The sequence below is a fragment of the Myotis brandtii genome, unplaced genomic scaffold, assembly GCF_000412655.1.
Source record: "Myotis brandtii unplaced genomic scaffold, ASM41265v1 scaffold51, whole genome shotgun sequence".
Taxonomy (NCBI): Eukaryota; Metazoa; Chordata; class Mammalia; order Chiroptera; family Vespertilionidae; genus Myotis; species Myotis brandtii.
Window position 1 is genome coordinate 2040320 of NW_005369442.1, and position 20574 is coordinate 2060893.

The 20574-nt window shown below is 39.1% G+C and overlaps 2 protein-coding genes across 6 annotated transcripts in view; one reads left to right on the forward strand and one right to left on the reverse strand.

Annotated features, from left to right (window-relative positions):
* TMEM165 (transmembrane protein 165) overlaps positions 1-10282 on the forward strand; it is a 25870-nt gene extending 15588 nt beyond the window's left edge. Inside the window, exons 5-8 of the mRNA XM_014548461.1 lie at positions 3378-3553; positions 4079-4258; positions 8767-8872; positions 10054-10282. Coding sequence (XP_014403947.1) covers positions 3378-3553; positions 4079-4258; positions 8767-8872; positions 10054-10130 — 539 coding nt within the window. The 3' untranslated portion in view covers positions 10131-10282. The remainder of the gene's footprint in view (positions 1-3377; positions 3554-4078; positions 4259-8766; positions 8873-10053) is intronic.
* A 2828-nt stretch (positions 10283-13110) lies between these two features.
* Positions 13111-20574, reverse strand: part of CLOCK (clock circadian regulator) — a 115735-nt gene continuing 108271 nt past the window's right edge. For all 5 annotated transcript variants that reach the window (XM_005877164.2, XM_014548482.1, XM_014548479.1 and 2 more), the window contains one exon: positions 13111-20457. In XM_005877164.2, the coding sequence (XP_005877226.1) occupies positions 20278-20457 (180 nt within the window). In that variant the 3' untranslated portion in view covers positions 13111-20277. The remainder of the gene's footprint in view (positions 20458-20574) is intronic.

The window sequence follows — 20574 nt, forward strand, 5'->3', positions numbered from 1 at the left end:
CCCCATGGGGGTGTGGCCAGCCTGGGTGAGGGGCTGAGGGTTGTTTGCAGGCTGGCCACAGCCCCTTCAGGGTGGGGGGTGGGTCCTGCTGAGGTGCCTGGCCAGCCTGGGTGAGGGGCTGAGGGCTGTTTTCAGGCTGGCCACAGCCCCTTCTTAGTTGGGTTAATTTGCATACTCGCTCCTGACTGGCTGGTGGGCGTGGCTTGAGTGTAGCAGAGGGATGGTTAATTTGCATGTTTCTCTATTATATAGGATATAGATAGATAGATAGATAGATAGATAAATAGATAGATTGATTTCAGAAAGGAAGGGAGAGGGAGAGAGATAGAAACATCAATGATGAGAGACTCTGGGGACAGTCCATAACCTGGGTACGTGCCCTGACCGTAAATCTAACCAGGACCTCCTGGTTCATAGGTTGACACTCAACCACTGAGTCATGCCGGCCGGCACCACAGCTTTTTTATCCACTCATCTACTCTTGGGCACTTGGGTTCTTTCCAGATCTTGGCTATTGTAAATTGTGCTGCTATGAACATAGGGGTGCATATATTCTTTCTGAAGGCCAAGAGTCATATGAAAAAAGTGCTCAAAGTCATTAATCATCAGAGAGATGCAAATTAAATTGACAATGAGGTATCACCTCAAACCTGTCAGAATGGCTACCATCAACAAATCAACAAAGGACAAGTGCTGTTGAGGATGTGGAGAAAAGGGAACCCTAGTACACTGCTGATGGGAATGCAGACTGGTGCAGCCACTATGGAAAACAGTATGGAGTCTCCTCAAAAAATTAAAAGTAGAACTGCCATTTGACACAGTGATCCAATTTCTAGGAATATATCTTAAGAAACCCAAAACACCAATAAGAGATTATGCATTCTTGACTAGAACTCTACATAGCTGAGGTTTGACCCTGTAAGAGCATCTTATTTGGCCCTTGTTATGATGTTAGTTTTATTCACTCAGTTAAGATTTCTTTTTTTCTTCCTTTGCAACTAATATGCAATCTTTAGGGAGACATTTTAAGACAGTGCAAATACCCTATTACCCTCAGTTTAGTATCAGTTGATGACTCCTTATGATTTAAATATTCCCTTGATGCTTGCAAAATGGGCTAACTCCAGTACCCCACCACACTCCCAGTGAGCCCTGCATACTACTTTACAAAGAGCTCTTTCTCCTTTCCCATTGGTTTGTCTTTGTAGTATAAACTCACAAATTTCTTTTTCCAGTGGTTTATAATTACTTCACTATATTGTTGCTTAAGTTGTCCCAGATTTGGCGGCTTGGCCCTCCGGGCTGGCTCCTGTGTCTTTCTGACATGCTCCCATTGTTTGTTTCTGTTCTTCTTACTTTCTATATAACATGATAGTGCAGACTCATCTTGTATCTTCTCTGCCCAGTGTTGGAATTAGCCACTTCTCTGAGGAGCCTTTTAGTGGGGAATGGTATTAGAAACCAAGATCTGGGGGTAGCAGGCCCTGACAGCAGGGCTAGGACCTAGCCCATGTCTGCTCAATCCAGCTCTAGTGAGATCTTAAGGTATCTCCAGCAGTGAGGACAGGCCTGCCCCAAGAGAGAGGAGCTTGTCACTGACATTGTCCAAATTTGCCTGTGTATGATGGTGATAAAAAGCAGGTTGACCTTTATTTGTCTATTTTATCATTGGTTTTGATTCTCAAAAGACAAGGCATCCCCATGGCCTGCATCAAGCAAACCGCTCCTACTGCTCCCCACCAGCCATGGGAAGCCACAGCAGCCAGACGTGTTCTGGCCACCTCCAGGTGCTGGCTGCCACAGGTGTTTTGTAAGGTCTGTGACTAGAGTGGGCCTAACTCATTCCCTTTCTCAGACAACTCCAATATGTTTATGACTTCAGTTACTTCCCCAAAGTCAGCGTTTATCAAGGTGGAGATGAAGCAGAGCTACACAGAATGCAAACCCAGGGATGAGATGCCACATAAGAGGAGAGGTTAAAAAACCCCCCCACAAGATTTGGGTGAAAAATGGCTGTTACTAAGATGTCTTTGCTTCTTGGCCTTTTATTGGACAGAGCTAGAAAATATATGTCCATTTGTGTGTGTGTGTGTGTGTGTACTTACACATATATAGTTCAAATATAGATGTGCATATCAGCATAGGTTTGGTACACTTCTAAACATGATTTAAATTTTTTTTCAATTTTGTAATACAATGAAATAGGGACTAGTTCACCTATGTAGTTGTATACTTGATGTTCAGGCAGATTTATAAGTGTTGCACCCATTTTATAAAGGAAGAGTAATTATTTTTAGAGAGGAAGAGAAGGGGCGGGGGCATCAACTTGCTGTTCCACCCATGTATGCATTAATTGGTTGACTCCTGCATGTGCCACGATTGGGAATCACACCTGCAATCCTGGCACATTGGGACAACTCTACAACCAACTGAGCTACCCGGCCAGGGCAGTATTTGGGTTGTTGATGTAGGTCCAAGTATAGTTTTTTGTATAACTTACATAATTGTCCTCTTAACAATGGAAAAGAATGTTACTGAATAAGTTTGAGTTTATTGTAAATGTTATTTTAATATAATGTATAAGGAATTCATTTTCTTTCATAAGATTTATTTTAAATAGTTACAAAGGAGCAGAGTTTAAATCACACCATATGAGAATCTTGTTACAGTTTTTCACTATAGAAGTTTATAATTTAAAGATTTGAGATGAAGAAATACCACTTCCATGGGAACTTGGTGTAGCTTCCAGGTTATAAGATTTCAGGATCCTTAGAAGACAACACAGTTTACCTTCTACCTAAAGTACTAAAAATGTCTAGAGAGGAGTTCTGTGGAACACGTGCCATCTTCAGTTGGAACACTGATTCTTTTTTTCTTTTTTTTAAAAAATATATTTTATTGATTTTAGAGAGGAAAGGGGAGGGAGAGATAGAAACATCTATGATGAGAGAATCATTGATCATCCGCCTCCTGTATGCCCCCTACTGGGGATTGAGCCCACAACCCCAGGCATATGCCCTGACTGGGAATTGAACCCTGACCTCCCAATTCATAGGTTGATACTTAACCACTGAGCTACGCTGGCTGGGCAAGGAACACTGATTTCTTGATAAGCCGATTCATAGGTTGATACTTAACCACTGAGCCACGCTGGCTGGGCAAGGAACACTGATTTCTTGATAAGCTATCTTAGGTCATTAGCTAGACCTCAGGGTTCAATATTGGTGAAGGGAAAGAATTGGAATTATTTAAGGTTATTACGCATTAGATTAGCTTCTAATGCAAACCACTGTTCTTTTAAAACAGTAGTAAATTATGGTTTCTGAAGGTTGTGATACTTGCTAATTAACGAGATATACCGTGGCATTTTCTTCCAGTTTTGTTTGGCTATGCCACCACAGTCATCCCCAGGGTGTATACCTACTATGTTTCAACCGCATTATTTGCCATTTTTGGCATTCGAATGCTCCGGGAAGGCTTAAAGATGAGTCCAGATGAAGGTCAAGAGGAACTGGAAGAAGTTCAAGCAGAATTAAAGAAAAAAGATGAAGAAGTAAGTCATAGCACTGTTAAATATCTGGACCTAAAAGGCACTCAACTAAGAATAAACACTGTCCAGAGGTTTTTCCGGTGGTCATCCATAGCTGTGTGATGTGTACTAGTAGGATACACAAAAATAGCTTATTTTGCTTCATTTTCATTCTTACACCTGGGTGTGATGAGACTCTGGGTTAGTGTGAATGTGGTAAAGAGAGGAGGTGGGGCTGAATACTAAACATGGGAAATCAGGTCCCTTAGATTAATTACACACTTCTGAAAGCAGAAACTGCTTTTTCCCACAGTATCTAGGCTAGCAAAGGATCGTAAGTACTGTTTGATTAGTTTTGTTGGGGAGGAATGCAAGCATTGAGAATACGGTATTGTCGCTATGTGAGACAGTGATTCAAAAATTAAGTTTGGGGTCACATAACTTTAGTTTCTTGGAGAATAATCCATAGAATTTAAACACTTTTTAAAGAAAGATTAAGTAATTTTGTTCAGTTCAATGGTTTTTGTGTGTTGTTTTTTTTTAATTTAGTTTCAACGAACCAAACTCTTAAATGGACCAGGAGATGTTGAAACTGGTACAAGCACGATACCTCAGAAAAAGTGGCTACATTTTATTTCACCCATCTTTGTACAAGCACTTACATTAACATTCTTAGCAGAGTGGGGCGATCGCTCTCAACTAACTACCATTGTTTTGGCAGCTAGAGAGGTAAGTGAGCATAACTAATGTTACTTTGCTTCGGAGGACCCTGGACAGAGTCAGGTTTTTTCATATGCTAGAGCCGTGGTCAGCAAACCGTGGCTCGCGAGCCACATGCGGCTCCCCGGTCCCCCCGAGCGCAGCTCCTCCACAAAACACCACATGCGGACGCACACGTACAGTGCGATTGAAACTTCGTGGCCCATGCAGAAGAGCCGGTATTTTGTGGAAGAGCCACACCCAAGGGTCCAAAGAGCCACAGCTTGCCGACCACTGTGCTAGAGTGTTATTGTAGCTAGTAATCCGGCTGCTCTTTAACCCTTTGCAGTCCAATGTTATTTTTGGAATTCAAACAGTCTGGTCCAAATTAATTGACGGGATTGAATGTTGAACTTTTTTTATATATATATATTTTATTGATTCTTTACAGAGAGGAAGGGAGAGGGATAGAGAGTCAGAAACATCGATGAGAGAGGAACATCGATCAGCTGCCTCCTGCACACCCCCCACTGGGGATGTGCCCGCAACCAAGGTACATGCCCTTGACTGGATTCGAACCTGGGACCCTTGAGTTCACAGGCCGATGCTCTATCCACTGATCCAAACCAGTCAGGGCTGAATGTTGAACTTTTTAATGTTCTTATTGCTCGACGTTGGACCTGCTCCTAGTGCCTGGTCTGTCGAGTTAGCCTCGAGGTTGGACCGAAAAGGGTTAAAACTGACCTTCTCCCAGTTTCTACAGTCAGTGAGATGGTATTCTTGTGTGCAAACTTAATTGCTCTCTTTTGATTCATCTTGCTGAATACTCTTCAGTTTTGCCAGAATGATGCTGTGACAGTTGTCTTGGCTTGGCTTTCTTCTCTCAGAACTTTCCTTTGTATAGTAGCTGAGAATATAAGTTGATAAAATTTTTGAAGATCAGTTTGGCATTAAATACCTAAAACCATAAAAGTGGGTATCTTTGGGTTCTTCCGTTCCTTGTGCTAAATGAGTGTTGGAGAGATGACTTAGAAAATTTAAGTTTTAGTCCTAGGATGATAAGCCCTAAAAGACCTCAGATCATGTTTCTAGCCTTTGCTCTATTGATGAACCACCTGAAACCCAGAGATGGGTGAGTTGTCAGAGGACATGCACTAGTGCAGTGGTTCCCAAACTTACTTGGCCTACCGCCCCCTTTCCAGAAAAAATATTACTCAGCCCCTGGAAATTAATTTTTTTTAAATTTTAATAGCAGTTACTCATCGCCCCCAAATGCACCTGTGGCCATCACCGCCCCCCTGGATCGCTGCAGCGCCTACCAGGGGGCGGTAGCGCCCACTTTGGGAATCACTGCACTAGTGGGTAGCAGGGACAGGGACTAGAGCCAAGGCAGGTCTGTCTGCTAGCCTTTTCTATATTTTGTTCATACTAGTAGTTATCAAAAGCTACTTACTTAAAAGATACCCGTTTTTTAAAAATGTTTAATCTTTCTTTTGAGGATAATAGTAAAGTTTTACATGAAGTCTATTAATATTCAGATTTATTGATATTAGCTGAGGAGGTTGTGGAATTTTCAGAATGTGCTGCTGCTACTTTTCAGGCTTTTCTTGATCTTCACTAATATTGTTTATCTGATAAATTGCATTGTTTTCTGGGATTTTTGTGTTTTTAAAAAATGTTTCTATTGATTTTAGGGAAAGATGAAGGGAGAGGGAGAGAGAGAGAGAAACATCAATGAGAGAAAAACATCAATCAGCTGCCTCCTGCATGGCTCCCACTGGGGAATCAAGCCCGCAACCCAGGCATGTGCTATGATGGAATCAAATGGGCAACCTCTTGGTACATGGGTCGGCGCTCAGACACAGTCACGCCGGCAGAGCTAAATTACATTATTTTTATCTGATGGTAGAATTTAGATAACTAGCTTGATTACAATGTTTTTCACTACTAGGAAATATCATAAAAGAACAACTTCCTTAACAAAGACTTCAGTTAAGATACAGGAGTTGAAGGCCCGGACTGAGATAGCTGGGCAGGGCCCTTTTGTCAGAGGAGCTTCAAAAATGCTGTATTTTGAAAGGAAAAAAAAAAATGGAATTTGGCTTTTCATTTAATTCCTATATTTTAAAACAATTAAAATGTCACTTTATTGGCTTTGCCCTATCATTTTCTTGATATCCAGCCTCTTTTATTGGCTTTCAGATCACAGAACTGGGACTTGAAAGTAAGTGACCACTTTGTTGTAGAGGTGGCAGTCTTGTGGGTGGGCCATCAGGAGGACAGAATCATTGCCTTTTTCTTAACACTATCATCTGAGTGGCACAGTGGCTTGTGAAAGGCTCAGGATTCCGTCTGTATGAGTTACCTTGGTCTATCGGCACATGCTGACTGGGTTTGAGTCTCTTGCTATGTGATCCCATTTCCACAGCACCTCCTGCGACCTATTTTGTGGGTTCTGTGAAACAATATAATGCATGTAGGGTCCCCAACACAATGAGCACTCAATATTAGCCACCTTCCACACTACCAGCACCATGGGGATATATGTTTTTGGTCCCTTAACATTTTTTTTTTTGGTAATTTTTTGTATAAACCATGCATTCTAGTTCAGTCCATTTTAGTCTGAACGTCATTTCTGCTTCCAACATAATTTAGTGTTCCCACATTGGATTCCACAGAATCCTAGTGTCCTTTGACATGTTAATGGGTACTAAGCAAAAAAGAAAAAAAAATGAGAAGGTTCGAGGGTCAACTAAATTTGGCAGTAATACATCCTGGTTTTTTGTTTTGAAGATTGAGTATAGAAAATAACAAATACCGAAAAATCCTTTGTTAAAGGAACTATTTAATTTAATCCAATGATTTTTCAAATATAATTTAAAGAATATATTTTTATTGATTTCAGAGAGTATGCGAGAGGGAGAGACATCAATGATGAGTATCATTGATCAGCTGCCTCCTGCACGCCCCACACGGGATTGAGCCCACAACCTGAGCATGTGCCCTAACTGGGAATTGAACTGGGACCTTCTGGTTCATAGGTTGATGCTCAACCACTGAGCCACACCAGTTGGGCCAAATATCACTTTCATATAGAATGAAAGCATCTTCTGGCTTACCAGTTTTAGAAGTTGTACTACACACTGGGAAATGCAGTCCCACTCTCCTGGTCTCAGTAGGTGTTTCAAACAGTCTCCATTTCATTAGTTTCTGCACATACACTGTCTACTCCTCAGCAGCCTCACCTGCCACTTAGAAGCAGAAATCATTCTACTTCATTCCCACCCATTCCCTGGCAGTCCCTTACCTCCTGGGATTCTAGCCCTCATGTCCCCACTTAAGAGTTTAAATCTTTGCCTTTCTCCCACCCGAATTTTTGAACATTTTAGCCTACAGATGTTTCTCATCTAAAAAAGTTTTCCCCTTTCCTCAGTTCTACTTCTCTTCCAGATACCACCTTCGTCCTCTCTTCCCCTCAGTCTCAAAGCACTTGACTGATGGATCCTTACTTACAAAACCCAATGAACTCTAGTTTCTGGCCTCACCGGTAATGTTGATATAGTGCTTGGAGTTCATTGTAGCACTCGACAGATCCCACTTTGCTCATCTTGGGAGACTATTTGCCTGGCCATCTTTTTCAGTCTCCTTTGAGTGCCTCTTCCTCTGTCATCCCTTCGGTCTTGCTTTCCTCATCACTGTGTTGCCAACATTCTCTCCCAGCGTTTTTATATTCAATCCCATAGCTTATTCACCACTGAACTTAACCGACCCTTGACACTCTCCACTTTATTTTTTATTTTTATTTTTTAAATATATTTTATTGATTTTTCACAGAGAGGAAGGGAGAGGGATAGAGAGTCAGAAACATCGATGAGAGAGAAACATCGGCCAGCCGCCTCCTGCACACCTCCCACTGGGGATGTGCCCACAACCAAGGTACATGCCCTTGACCGGAATCGAACCTGGGACCCTTCAGTCCGCAGGCCGACGCTCTATCCACTGAGCCAAACCGGCCAGGGCAACACTCTCCACTTTAAATCCTGTTGTCATCCATAAACCCCTTCTCCATTGCTTCCCCTACTTTTTTAATCACATTGGTATTATTTATCCACAGAACTGTCACAGACACTTGGGTGCCGTGCCTGAGGACACAGTGGAGAATAGGGCGCAGGGTCTCTTCTGAGGAAGCATAGTCAGACTATACTGTAAAGGTTACCAAGTTTCCTCACAAACAGATGCTGCCTTCGGGAAGAGAAGTCGCCCTAACACTGAGCTAACTAATGCCTGTGAATTAAGTTTCACAACAGCTGAAAGATTGAGTTAGGGTTTTGATTTTACACTTTTTCTTTTATCTCTAGTCCTAGCATAACTGAAACATATTCCTTCAAGCAGCTATTATTACATGTTTCATAAATCTACATCGTAATTTTTAGAATGGTTTTGTGCTTTTTTGAGTTGTTTTGACCTCCATTTCAGTGCTTACTTTCTCAGGTAGCAGTTTCAACCCTGGTTTTAAATTAATGTTACTTTGTTTCTAGGACCCCTATGGTGTAGCTGTGGGAGGGACAGTGGGACACTGCTTATGCACTGGATTGGCTGTAATTGGAGGAAGAATGATAGCACAAAAAATCTCTGTCAGAACTGGTACGTTTTGTTTTTCTTTTAATTACAAAGAAAATGCCATGTCTTAATTCTTGGAATCACTGAGAGAGCTCAGAAGAGAAAGGGGCAGATTATTTTAATTATTTAAATGTTTTTACTTCTGGAGTAGAGTTGGTCTTTGTAATAAAAATCTCTCAAGAGGTCCATTGTGTTGCCCCTACTTTTGCAAACATGGACTGTTTTTCACATGTGTAGATGTAAAATACAAATTCATCCAGAAGCATTACTGGATTCATGGTAGCTTTTTGTTAAGATTAATTTGCAGTAAAACAGTCATCATGTGGAAATATGAGAACTTTTGGTCCTAAAAATATGTCTTACAAGATTGGGAACCATAGGTAAAGACTGTATTTACTGATTCTGTTGAAATTTTCATACGTACTTGGTAGGCCCGAAAGATGGCTCTTTGCTAGCCAGAAGTTGTTGGATATGCTCTTTTATAACTGGGTTTTAAGATGAATTCTACTTTGCTTGTCAATACAATTCTATCATTTCTCAAAGCAGTGCTGGAGAAGACACTAATTCTTACTGTTCAAAGTCAGGCATGTTAAGTGTTTCTTTGCTGTGGAAATGGGGTCTAAGCCAGTGGTTCCCAATGTGGTGCACACAGCCCACAGGGGGGCAATTTGACTTTTAAGGGGGGCAATTCAAGAATGAGTTATTAACAGTGAATTTTTTGCATTTCTTACGGTCCTAGGGGCCTCATGTACAGTATATACATATATAGTGACATATTTATGCTTTTCCGTTCTCTATTATGTTTTGAAATTTTATTTGCTATTTTTTCATATCACTTCAATTTTTTTTGACAATTTCTTAGTGATTTCTTCCTCAGTACTTCAGATGTCCTTTCATTATTTTATTTTTCTCTTTCATGGATGCCATATTCTTTGGAAGCTTGTTTAGACTAAGTTAATGGCCTTTTAGGCTTCCTCCATGTGAATAGGAGTTCACTTTTTGAATAATAAGAATTATATGTCACAGGGGGCATCAGGATTTTAGAGATGCTTAGGTGGGGTATGGCCAAAAAAAGGTTGGGAACCACTGGTCTAAGCTTTCTAATTTGTTTTTAAGGTTAATATACTTGACTGGAAAAATAATGGGCACCATTTTGGCTTCCTCAGGAATCTTGCATTATTTAACTTTTTTCTCTTCTCTTGCAGTGACAATCATAGGAGGCATCGTATTTTTGGCATTCGCATTTTCTGCACTATTTATAAGTCCTGATTCTGGTTTTTAACAAGCTCTTTATTCATGTAACTCTTGTGTTTATGTACATAGTGTACATTGAAACTAAAAGTGATGGAAAATACTGTATTTTGTAGCAATGAGTTATGATGTCCAAAAGAAATAATCATTGATTTTATTTGCAACATGGATTTTTAAAAGAAACCTGACGTCTAAGTGTGGATTTTTCTCTTCTCCAGGATAATCATGTTAATATGGTCTTTGGTTTAAGGACTTTTTTTGCTTTTGGTGAGGGGTGGGGGGCAGTATATACAGAACCATTGTGCAGTGGGGTCTACCATTTGAGTTTCTTTTTCAGCACTGACTAGTTTATAAGGAATATATACTTTTTTTTCCTGAATCACTGAGGTGCTTTAAGATGTTTATCTTGGAATTTTTCCTCCATGCCAGTAAGCAGCCATTTAATCCTAAGTCTTTCCAAAATTAGGTTGTTTAAAGAAGAAATAAAAAAGAGCAAGAAAAGTGTACTAATTAGTCAGCTCTTCCACAAGTTCCATATCCAGTAATTCAACCAACCACTGATCAAAAATACTTGAAAAAATGTTACATTGTTGCTGATGTATATTCTGTTGTTAGGCCTACAATGAATGGTTGTGTCTGTACTGAATATGTACAGACTTTTCCTGTCATTATTCCCTAAATATAGTTTATCATTTACATAGCCTTTATATTGTATGAGGTACTATAATCTAGAAATGATTATAAGTAAATGTGAGTAGGTTACATGAAAATACTCCACCATTTTGTATAAAAGACTTGAGTGTCCTTGGGTTGAGGGGAGGGGTCCTGGGACCAACCCCCTCAGATACCAAAGGACAACTGTATTGTTATATCAATAATATGACAAGAATTGTTTGCCAGGCCATTCTTACTTTTTAAAAAATTGGGTGGGAAACCCAATATCAGAGAGTCAATATTTGACAATGTGGAATTACCAAATTAAAGGAGAATACAATGAGTGTATTCGTATTTTTTTCTATATTGAATAAGCAGTGTAACAGATACAATGTAAATAAAAGTAGTATGACCAGTGCTTGTACTGTTTCCCTTTTGTTATACAAGTTTATAACTTTTTAGTTTATCAAAGTAGTATTAGGAATTATAGATTAGTTTCTAAAGTTGATATAAAATAACAGGCCACGCATGGTTCTAAAGCACTTACTTAGCCCTAACCGGTTTGGCTCAGTGAATAAAGCGTCGGCCTGCGGACTCAAGGGTCCCAGGTTCGATTCTGGTCAAGGGCATGTACCTTGGTTGCAGACACATCCCCAGTGGGGAGTGCAGGAGGCAGCTGATCGATGTTTCTCTCTCATCGATGTTTCTAATTCTCTATCCCTCTCCCTTTCTCTCTGTAAAAAATCAATAAAATATATTAAAAAAAAAATAAAGCACTTACTTAACCCTCACATAGTTCTATGAGATGGTAGGTACTAATTTAAGGTTAAAAAAAGGAGTTCACCCAAGGTTACATAATAGACTAGAAAGTCAAATCAGTTTAACTCTAGAGCCCTTAATCATGGCTCCCTCACTGTTATGTAAGTATTTTTTAACTTGACTACTAACTCTATTCCATCCAAGCAGCATAACTGCTTTCTCCCAGCCTGACGTTATATTACCACTAGAGGCCTGGTGCACAAAATTCGTGCACTGGGTGGGGGTCGGGGGTCCCCTCAGCTTGGCCTGCACCCTCTCCAATCTGGGACACCTCAGGGATGTCTTTTAGGCCCAATCCTGGGATGGACATCCCTCTCACAATCCGGGACTTCTGGCGCCTAACTGCTTGCCTGCCTGCCGGCCTGATTGCCCCTAACTGTCCCCCTGCTGGCCTGATCACCCCTAACCGCCTCTGCCTCGGCCCCCAGCCTAAGCCACAGTCTGTTCTCCTTTTGCAGGAGGCGACCTGGCCGATCAGGGGAAGGCGCCACCCCCATCACCCACTGCTACTGCTACTGCCATTGGCGACCACCATGGCTGCCTGAGCCTCGGGTCTTGCAGCCACACACACGGCTGCCTGAGCCTCGGGCCGGCCCTGGGCAGTGGCAGCCGCCATCCACGGGTTGCCTGAGTCTCAGGCAGCCGCTGTAGCTTTGTCCAGATGGTGGTCCGAAGACATCTGTCCTAATTAGCATATTGCCCTTTTATTAGTATAGATATGCAGTAACATTGCCATTGATCGCCTCTTTAAACCCAAAGGACAGTTCTAGAGAAACTGCCACATGTTCTTTGTGTGACTGAGCTACTACAAAAGTCCACAGTAGATAGTACATTTGTAACTTGAAGAGATTTAGAAAGAATCTAATCTTGCATATAATGTAATCACCCAGCAGTTGCAGTGTCAATGCAGCCACCATTCTGCACTAGTAACTTTGTGGGAAAGACAGCTAACCCCTACTGGTAAGAGAGCTAAAAGTAGCTGTCAGCCAAAAAGTAGCAGTAGCACACACTGACAAAAAAGTCACGTTTTGAAACTTTATGGTACCTCTTTACAAAGGTAGAAAATAATGTCCGCTAATTAGACTAAAGTACTATAAAGGAATTTCAGGTTAAGTCCCCAGACTGCACCATCATTCTCTGCAGTAGATACAAACAGAACAAGTGAGGAATTATGATCTTTTCCGAGAACAGAAAGATAATCCCTTGTTAGAAAGCAGCTTGTACCATCATGGCCCAAACTTGGCAATGCAGGCAACCTAGTCTTAGGATTAGCTTAACGTGTGAATAACAGCATGGCTTTCTGAGGCACCACAATCTTGTAACAGGACATTACTGAATTTGGTAGCTCAGATCTAAGCTGCAAGGTAGAAATCATTAATGTAGGTAGACTCCATTGCTGAATAAAAGAAAAATTTCATTGATAGTGATTTTAAAATATTTAATACTCTTCTCTTTAAAATCCAAAATAATGTAATTTTTACAAGTTAAGTGCCACATAAAGCAGGTGTTATTTTTTGAGAAATGCAGGTGATACTGAAAACAGTACTGAGGTATTTTTTTATTTTTAAGATTGAATACGGAAACAAAGTCTGGACCTATTTTTTTTACATTAAAAAAAAAACCAACAACAATGCTACTGCTTGGCTCTTTTGCTGTAATTTTAGGTTCTGAATACATTACAAGAGTATGAGAAAGAGCATTATAATAGTACATGTAGTTTTAAAAAACTGCACATCATAACCTGGAAAAATGATCATATAGCGAGAGGCCTGAGTGAAGGTAGACTAGTAACACATTTTTACCTCTGAAAGGATACCTTTGAAAAACAAGTGTAAACAATTGTAACACCAAATTAAAATGGCAATGTTAAATGGGTGACAGAATGATCCACATTTTATACAATATTGTATTTCCACAGATAGCTCATGAAAATCAGCAGAGAACTAAGAGCACCGTTGAAACCATTCATTGTCCCTTCCTGCTTCTGTGCAATTTAGGATTTGAGCTAAAGACAATACTTGGAAAATGTCAGTCTTGTTTTTTATAAATCAATTTGGATTTCAGTTCAATGTTTGCTTTAGGAAAAAGAGGTATTGTATGTCAATTATCAGTTAGCCATTTATAGCTCCACCATTTCAGAAGTAAGAATGTTAGGCTACATCTAAATTGTATTTAAAACCAAGAACCAAGCAGTAAGGACAGCAATGTAGCACACAGAACATTAGAAATAATTCGGTGTATGTTTTTACAGCTACCAACTGGTGTTAACAATTAAAAATTTACAAAGATAAAACTTTTTCTTTTTTGCACTAACTGGTTTCAATACAGCACTGAATTTAACTCATCTTTGGGCTTCAATCTTTATACAGAGTAAATATGCAAGTGCCATACAGAGATCCTTCCCCAACTTACGCCACAGTAAGATAGTTTTCAAAATTATTCTAGAACGGTCTAAGTTGCAGCTGTTCATAGCTATTGAGAAAGTAAAAGGACATTTCCTGGCCAATTTCTTTTTTTGCTTAATGATGATTGTCTAGCTATATAATACATCAACTTGAAGATAATACAGCTTTCCCTACATTTTAACACCAGTTCTGGCACAACCATTGCCAGCAGTGAATTTGTACCAGTACAGGCCAACTCAAAAACATGTATTATGAAACATTTGAATGTTGTTCTTAAAGCGATGTCACAGTTTGTTTCCTCAGAAATTTAAAAGCATACATTTGAAAACATCACATCTTCAATTCAACTCTCAGAGTTAAGGAACATATTTTACATCTTTAAATCCAACTTGCTTTAATGACCATTCTCTAAGGGATCCCAAAAGCTAGACAGCGTCCCCTGTACCTGACCTGTGGGAACCTAGAGAATTCTGTTCCAATGCATTCCAGCTAGAAGTATCCTCAAATGTCTAGGCCTCAAATGTTCAAACACTGCTTTACTGAGCAGTGCTGTGCATGGAGGTTTTGTTACTGTTTTTAAAGAACCAAGCAACATTACACTATACTAGTAGACAGCAAACATTTTTTTGTAGAAGAGTTTGCAGTGTGGATACATTTTCCCATCTATATTGAAGACTTTAAATGGATTTTCATATAGATATGATAGTAGGGGCCATTTGAAGATGCTAACCGTTTTACTAACATTTCCCAAGTGGGCAAAACAGGCAATGTGTGCCATTGGTTCTGTCATACTGGCCTTTGGCTATAATCATATAAAAAGTGTCCCCCAAATGGAAAAGGCAGGACGTAAAACTAGAAAAAGGTTGGAGCTATATGAAGCAAATTTGAAAGGAGTTACCTTTACTTTTCTCTTAAATAAGTTGAGCACAGGAGGGCAGTGCAGAGGCACCTGGATGTGGGCCCTCCCACTGCTGTCCTGCAGTAGAACAGATTTGGATGCCCATGTAGAGTCCTCTGAGGGCTAGAGACTGTGCCCACATTAGAAGAGCCAGTTCTCTAGTAAAAGAGTACAAGGCAAAACAAAACAAACCACAAATTAAATACATGACACTGAAATCACTGATAGAAAACAGAACACAAAGATATTTAAAAATATAAATAAATACATTTAGCCATTTTTATTCAAGAAACCCAGAGAACTGCTTACAAAGCAATTTCTTCTTTAAAACCACTTTCTAAATTCTTCCGTAAATACTCACTATTTTGATTGTCACTTAACACAGCACCTCAGTGTTTGCTGGTGGTGGTGATGGAATTTCACTTAATCTCTTCATAAACTATATTCTATTTCTTAAAGGTCGTTTCCTTAGGAAAACCCAGGCAGCTTACAAAATATGTTAAATACTCAAAACAACCTGCAAAGTATTTTATTTAAGAAAAACAAGGAATGTAGTGTTAAATTATGACATGTGGGGGAAATATGCAAAACAGTCACATGGGAAGAAAGTGTTTTAATCTTTAAATATCCACTTTTGTTTAATTTCTTGTGAGCTGTTCAATACTGTTAAATATCCTGAATTATAACTAAACCAACAAAATTCATCCCCAGTGTTTCCACAGAAGTCATTAAAATAAGACCAAATTACACATTTTTCTTTTCTTCAACCAAAGTAATCCTTTTCTCAGTCCTTTTTGTGCAAAAATATTACAAGAGCAATTCAAATGGGAACGCTGAAATGACATGCCAACATTTCAGAGCACATTGAAAACACCCAGAATAATTCTTGAAATGACTGTATTCTAAAATATTACTAATAATCACTTTTAGGTTAGTTCTATACATTTATTCACACTGATGCAATTTTCCTAGACTTCTGAAAATAAACAGGCTCTTTTGGTGTCCACACAATAGGCAAGATAGGTTTACAATAGTGTCTAAATGGAACTAGCATCAACAATCTCAACTCCACCACATTCAAAACAAAAGTCAAGTTCATTTGGCTACCTTGAAATCACTCCCATAAACCTACTACGGTTCACTGGATCTAAACATTTCTCAGAAATGGGTCATTTTAAAATTTCACCTAAGTGATGATTTGGGGATCCTTTAGAAATGGTAATGCCTAAGATAAACTTTATCAAAATGAATAATTGCAATAAAGTGCTTGTTATATTTAAAAATGATGCTTTTAGACTGTGGTATGTTGTTTTAAGTGTGTGCTATTCCTACATAAAGGATCCCCAGGCATGAGAGTTGGGTCTTCTCACCTGTCTCAGAAAGCAGCAGCACTATCTTTTGGTAGGCTGACAATAGGCACATTACCCATGCGGACGAGGCTATACTAGTGCTATGGCAAAGGGGGAGGAAATTAGAAAAGGTGGGAGGCATGTGGAGGGTGGTTCCTACTATATTCATAGTTATATACAAATATATTAAATATGCTATAAAAATAGTCGACTCTTTTCCTTTGCAATTACTTCAGAAGCTCCTTTTAGAAGAATGCTCACCCAACCCAAACAAACTGAACAGGTTCTCTTTGTCGAATCACTACTACAATGGCAAGAGCCGTTGTGCTGTTTCTTTTCCAATCGGTTTACTCCTGGCTAGACTCACTCAGCAATAGTAATATCCAGTGTTTACACCTTCCAACATTGACTCCCAAGGGGCTATGAACAGGGACACAGATATTGGAAAGGTTAGAGATTTGAATGAGTTTAACACAAATGTTCATCAACAAACTTTCAGTCATCAAAGAAACATAGAAAAAGAAAGAATGAATACTACCAGAGTAAAATGCTACTTGCATTCCACTTTTTAAAAAGTTTGCCGCAATGTACTGGGAACATTTTAAAATACGTCGAGTAATATCCAGTTAAAAAGTACTTTCACCTATCTGTAGGACCCCTATCTAAGGCTTCTTGAACAAGGATTCATCTCTTCTTTACAGAGCTGCACTGCTTCAGTGTGCTTAACTAATGGCAAGCAGACTGCTGTAAGGCAATGACCAGCAGCTACAGCACTTCTGAAGAAACCAAATTACCATTTCACTATTCCACACAGTATTCTATAACCATTCAAAGACACTGGCACTCTCCTATTACTAGTACATTCCTAAGCCAGATTTAAGTGACAAAGCAGAGCACAGGACTCAAATTACCCCCTAAGTCGAAGTTTGGAGACTGAACTGTAGGACTTACTACCCCCATCTGCTATACCTGCTTTTCTGCACATATTTTCCACTAAAAAAATAGGGTACTTCTGAGTGTATACACTCAGGGTTGCTATACACCAGCAGCAATTCTCTTAGTCCTTGTAGTCTTCACTTGTAGTTGTTAAAACTATACTGACTTACGCAGTGCCACAGCAAGCCAAAGCAAGATAACTGCAGAACAGCTAACAATTTGCCTGATCTTTAATAGTTTCTTATCTAAAAAGTGCCACCCAGAATAAAATGTGTTTTTTAAAAGAAAAAATGACAGAGTAAAGCAGAGGAAAGATGATTTTTAAGTGGTTAGAAGGTGTTCCTATTTTCTGTTTTTCATGACTTAGATTTAGTATTTTAATTAACAACTTTGGCTACAGAAATGAAGGAAGAACAGGCAACTGCTGAATCTTCATCAGAATGCTCAAGTCTCCATTCATGGGAGAGGGGGAGGGACAGCTTTGCAATCCAAGTTCAAGAGAAGCAGGAGGAACAGTTAAAGGAGCTAAGAGGCAGCTGGTGCTTACTAGCTCTTCCAACACAACAAAGCCTACTGGCAGCAGAGGAAAAGCAGCTAGCTGCTTCTTTAAACTTAGTAATCAATTCTAAGCAGAAAAAAGTGAGCTGTCAGAAACAACAGTAATTATAAATGCAAAATTGTGCCTAGGTTTTGCTTTTGTTCATCTAAGTACACAGTACTCATGGTCCACCATCTTTCTTTTAAGTGTGATATTTGGAGGATAAACCTTAATAGTTTTTCATATATTTTATTAGCTAAATCCATATCACTAGATATCACCAATGAATGAAAGAGGCACAACTCACTATGGAATGGCATAAGGTTAACATAGGCAATTTGAAAGGGGAGATAATTAATACTGTTGCCATATTTACAACATCAATTTTGGTGTATATATGCTCAAGTACACACATATTCTGACAACTATCCTTGACATTCATGAGTCAGAAATCTCTTCTGGATGATCATTTAGCTAGGAGAGGAGCTCCTTGATATGTTAATTATTGATTGGTATCTAATGACACTTCTTTTATAGAAGGGTAGGTACCAACTTTCTTTGGTTGTTTTCATTTTCAACATTTTCTAATTTAAGTGTGGCCAGGTATAGTTTTCTACAGAAAAACAATATATCCCTAAGGATAATAGCAAAGCCGAGGACAGAAAAGTCTGAAGAACTGACTTGGAGTTCCTCAACTCCTTTATCTAGCAATTCTGTATTAGGTTATTTTCATTGCTCAAAACCTTTTCTGTTGAACAACTTCAGTTGTGTTATACATTTTCTTTTCAGGTCAATTTTGATTTATTACAGCTTGCTGTCTTCCCTTTCCACAGTAATAATTTTTGATATTCTAATAAGATATTTTCCTTTGCTCTACAGTTGTAAATTTAATTATCAGTACCATATAATATATAAAATGTTTTTATGAATATAATTTTTGTTGGAATTTATTACCTTTGGAATATTATATTGCCAAATGAAATCTTAGTTCATGTTTAGAAAGCATGTGAGTTCCAATATTCTAGTGTTGTAGTGAAGGCAAAGCAAATTCCTACACCTCTTTCTTTGTAAGAATCATATTGAGCAAATATTTACTGGTAATTCTTCAATGACTACTTATTTCAGCTTTAAAGAAAGATGCTGATTTAGGAAAAACAATTTGCAATCACACTGATGACTCTGATAGTGTTAGTATGTCATCTTTTATTTCTAAATTATTTATATCTCCAGCCAAGAGATTCAAAGCACTCTTCATAGGAACTTAGGAGAATAATGGCACAGACACTCACATGCTATTAAAAATGTACTAAGGTTTCAAAACTGCTACTGAAACCAGACAATGAGTTCAAGATGGTGAGTTATCACCTGAATCAAAATCAAGGCACTATGGGTTTTTTTCCCCTCAAATAACCCTGAATCATTTCTGACTAAAAGAAACATTGAAATTGTGAAGGATAATAAAAAGATTCCAACAAATCCTAAAAGTTAAAATTCCCACCAGTGAGAATGTTAAAAAGTGCCTAAAATGTTTTGTGTGCAAATTTTACTCCTGTAACTGAAACATTCATGAAATTTCTTTCAGGCTTGTTACAAACCATTTACTCAACTATTTCCAACTATGAACTATATCAAAATATATGATCAAAACTCCCAACCTTCTAAAATAAAGCAGTGCAAATCCTATTTTCAAACATTATTGAAAATAATGAAATGAAGGATACTTCTGAGTAACTTGAAAATCCTGTTATTTCAATCATTTAACCTGAAAAAAATCCATTCCCAGCAGCACATCATACCTCACTGAACAAACTGTGACATCACAGCCAAGTATGAACAAAAGACTTGTGCCCCGGAAAAGTGAATAGAACACTATCGTGTTGTAAACAAAAGGGAAAACAAAGGATGTATTAGTTTGCACATGGCATCAGAATCTAAGGAAATGTATTCATACCTTTAAGGAGGAGATAATGCTTTCATGCAGCATACAAAATGTTTTGCTTTCTTTCCTTTTATCCAGACATATACATAATATTTTTACAGCATCTGTACATAGAGAATTTGAACCCACACAACATTCTGAAATTGCGATTCCATCATTATCTGAGAAGGGAGAGGGGCTTGGGAAGAGGGCCTACTGGGTCGACTGCACTGTCTTCATGGCATCATTGTAAGCAAACCCCTGATGTGGCAGTGGTGTGTCCTCTGTAACACTTGAAAACAGGCACTGAACCACTAAAAGTTACTAACATTGTTAGTGCCTTTCTGATTCACTGGAGGTCATATTTCTTTAGCTGAGCTTCTACATTTGGCAATATACTCTTTTTCCATCAAAAAATATCTGAGCAATTAAAACACTGTCAGAATTGGCTATGGCCCTATGGTCATTTCCTGCTGGCGGGTATTTAATGTACATCTGCAGCACTAGGCAGCATTTTCCCTGCTAACTAATTCGAGGAATTAGATTACTCAATACTGCATCTCATGAATCTACTAGAACTTTTCCTCCTAATCCTCAGATCATCTGAGCAACTCTTTATGGGCCAACCCTTCCTCCCTTGAGGTCAGAGAGGAGACGTGTGCTACTGCGGTTGAACCTTGGAAGGATCCGTCAAAGTGTCAGTCCTGTGCCGACTCAGTTGCTGCTGCTGCTGAGACTGGTGTTGCTGGTGATGTGATTGAGGGAAAGTGCTCTGTTGTAGTGGAAACGCAGCAGAGAGGATAAGCTGAGTTGAAGGGTTCCCATGAAGCAACCTAGAAGTCTAAAAACAAATGGATTATGCAACATTGCTTTACTCCCACTATTTTGTGTACATTAAGATTTACTTAAGTTTTCCACTTTTCATTGGGACAATGAAAAGGCAGTTACCACTACAAAT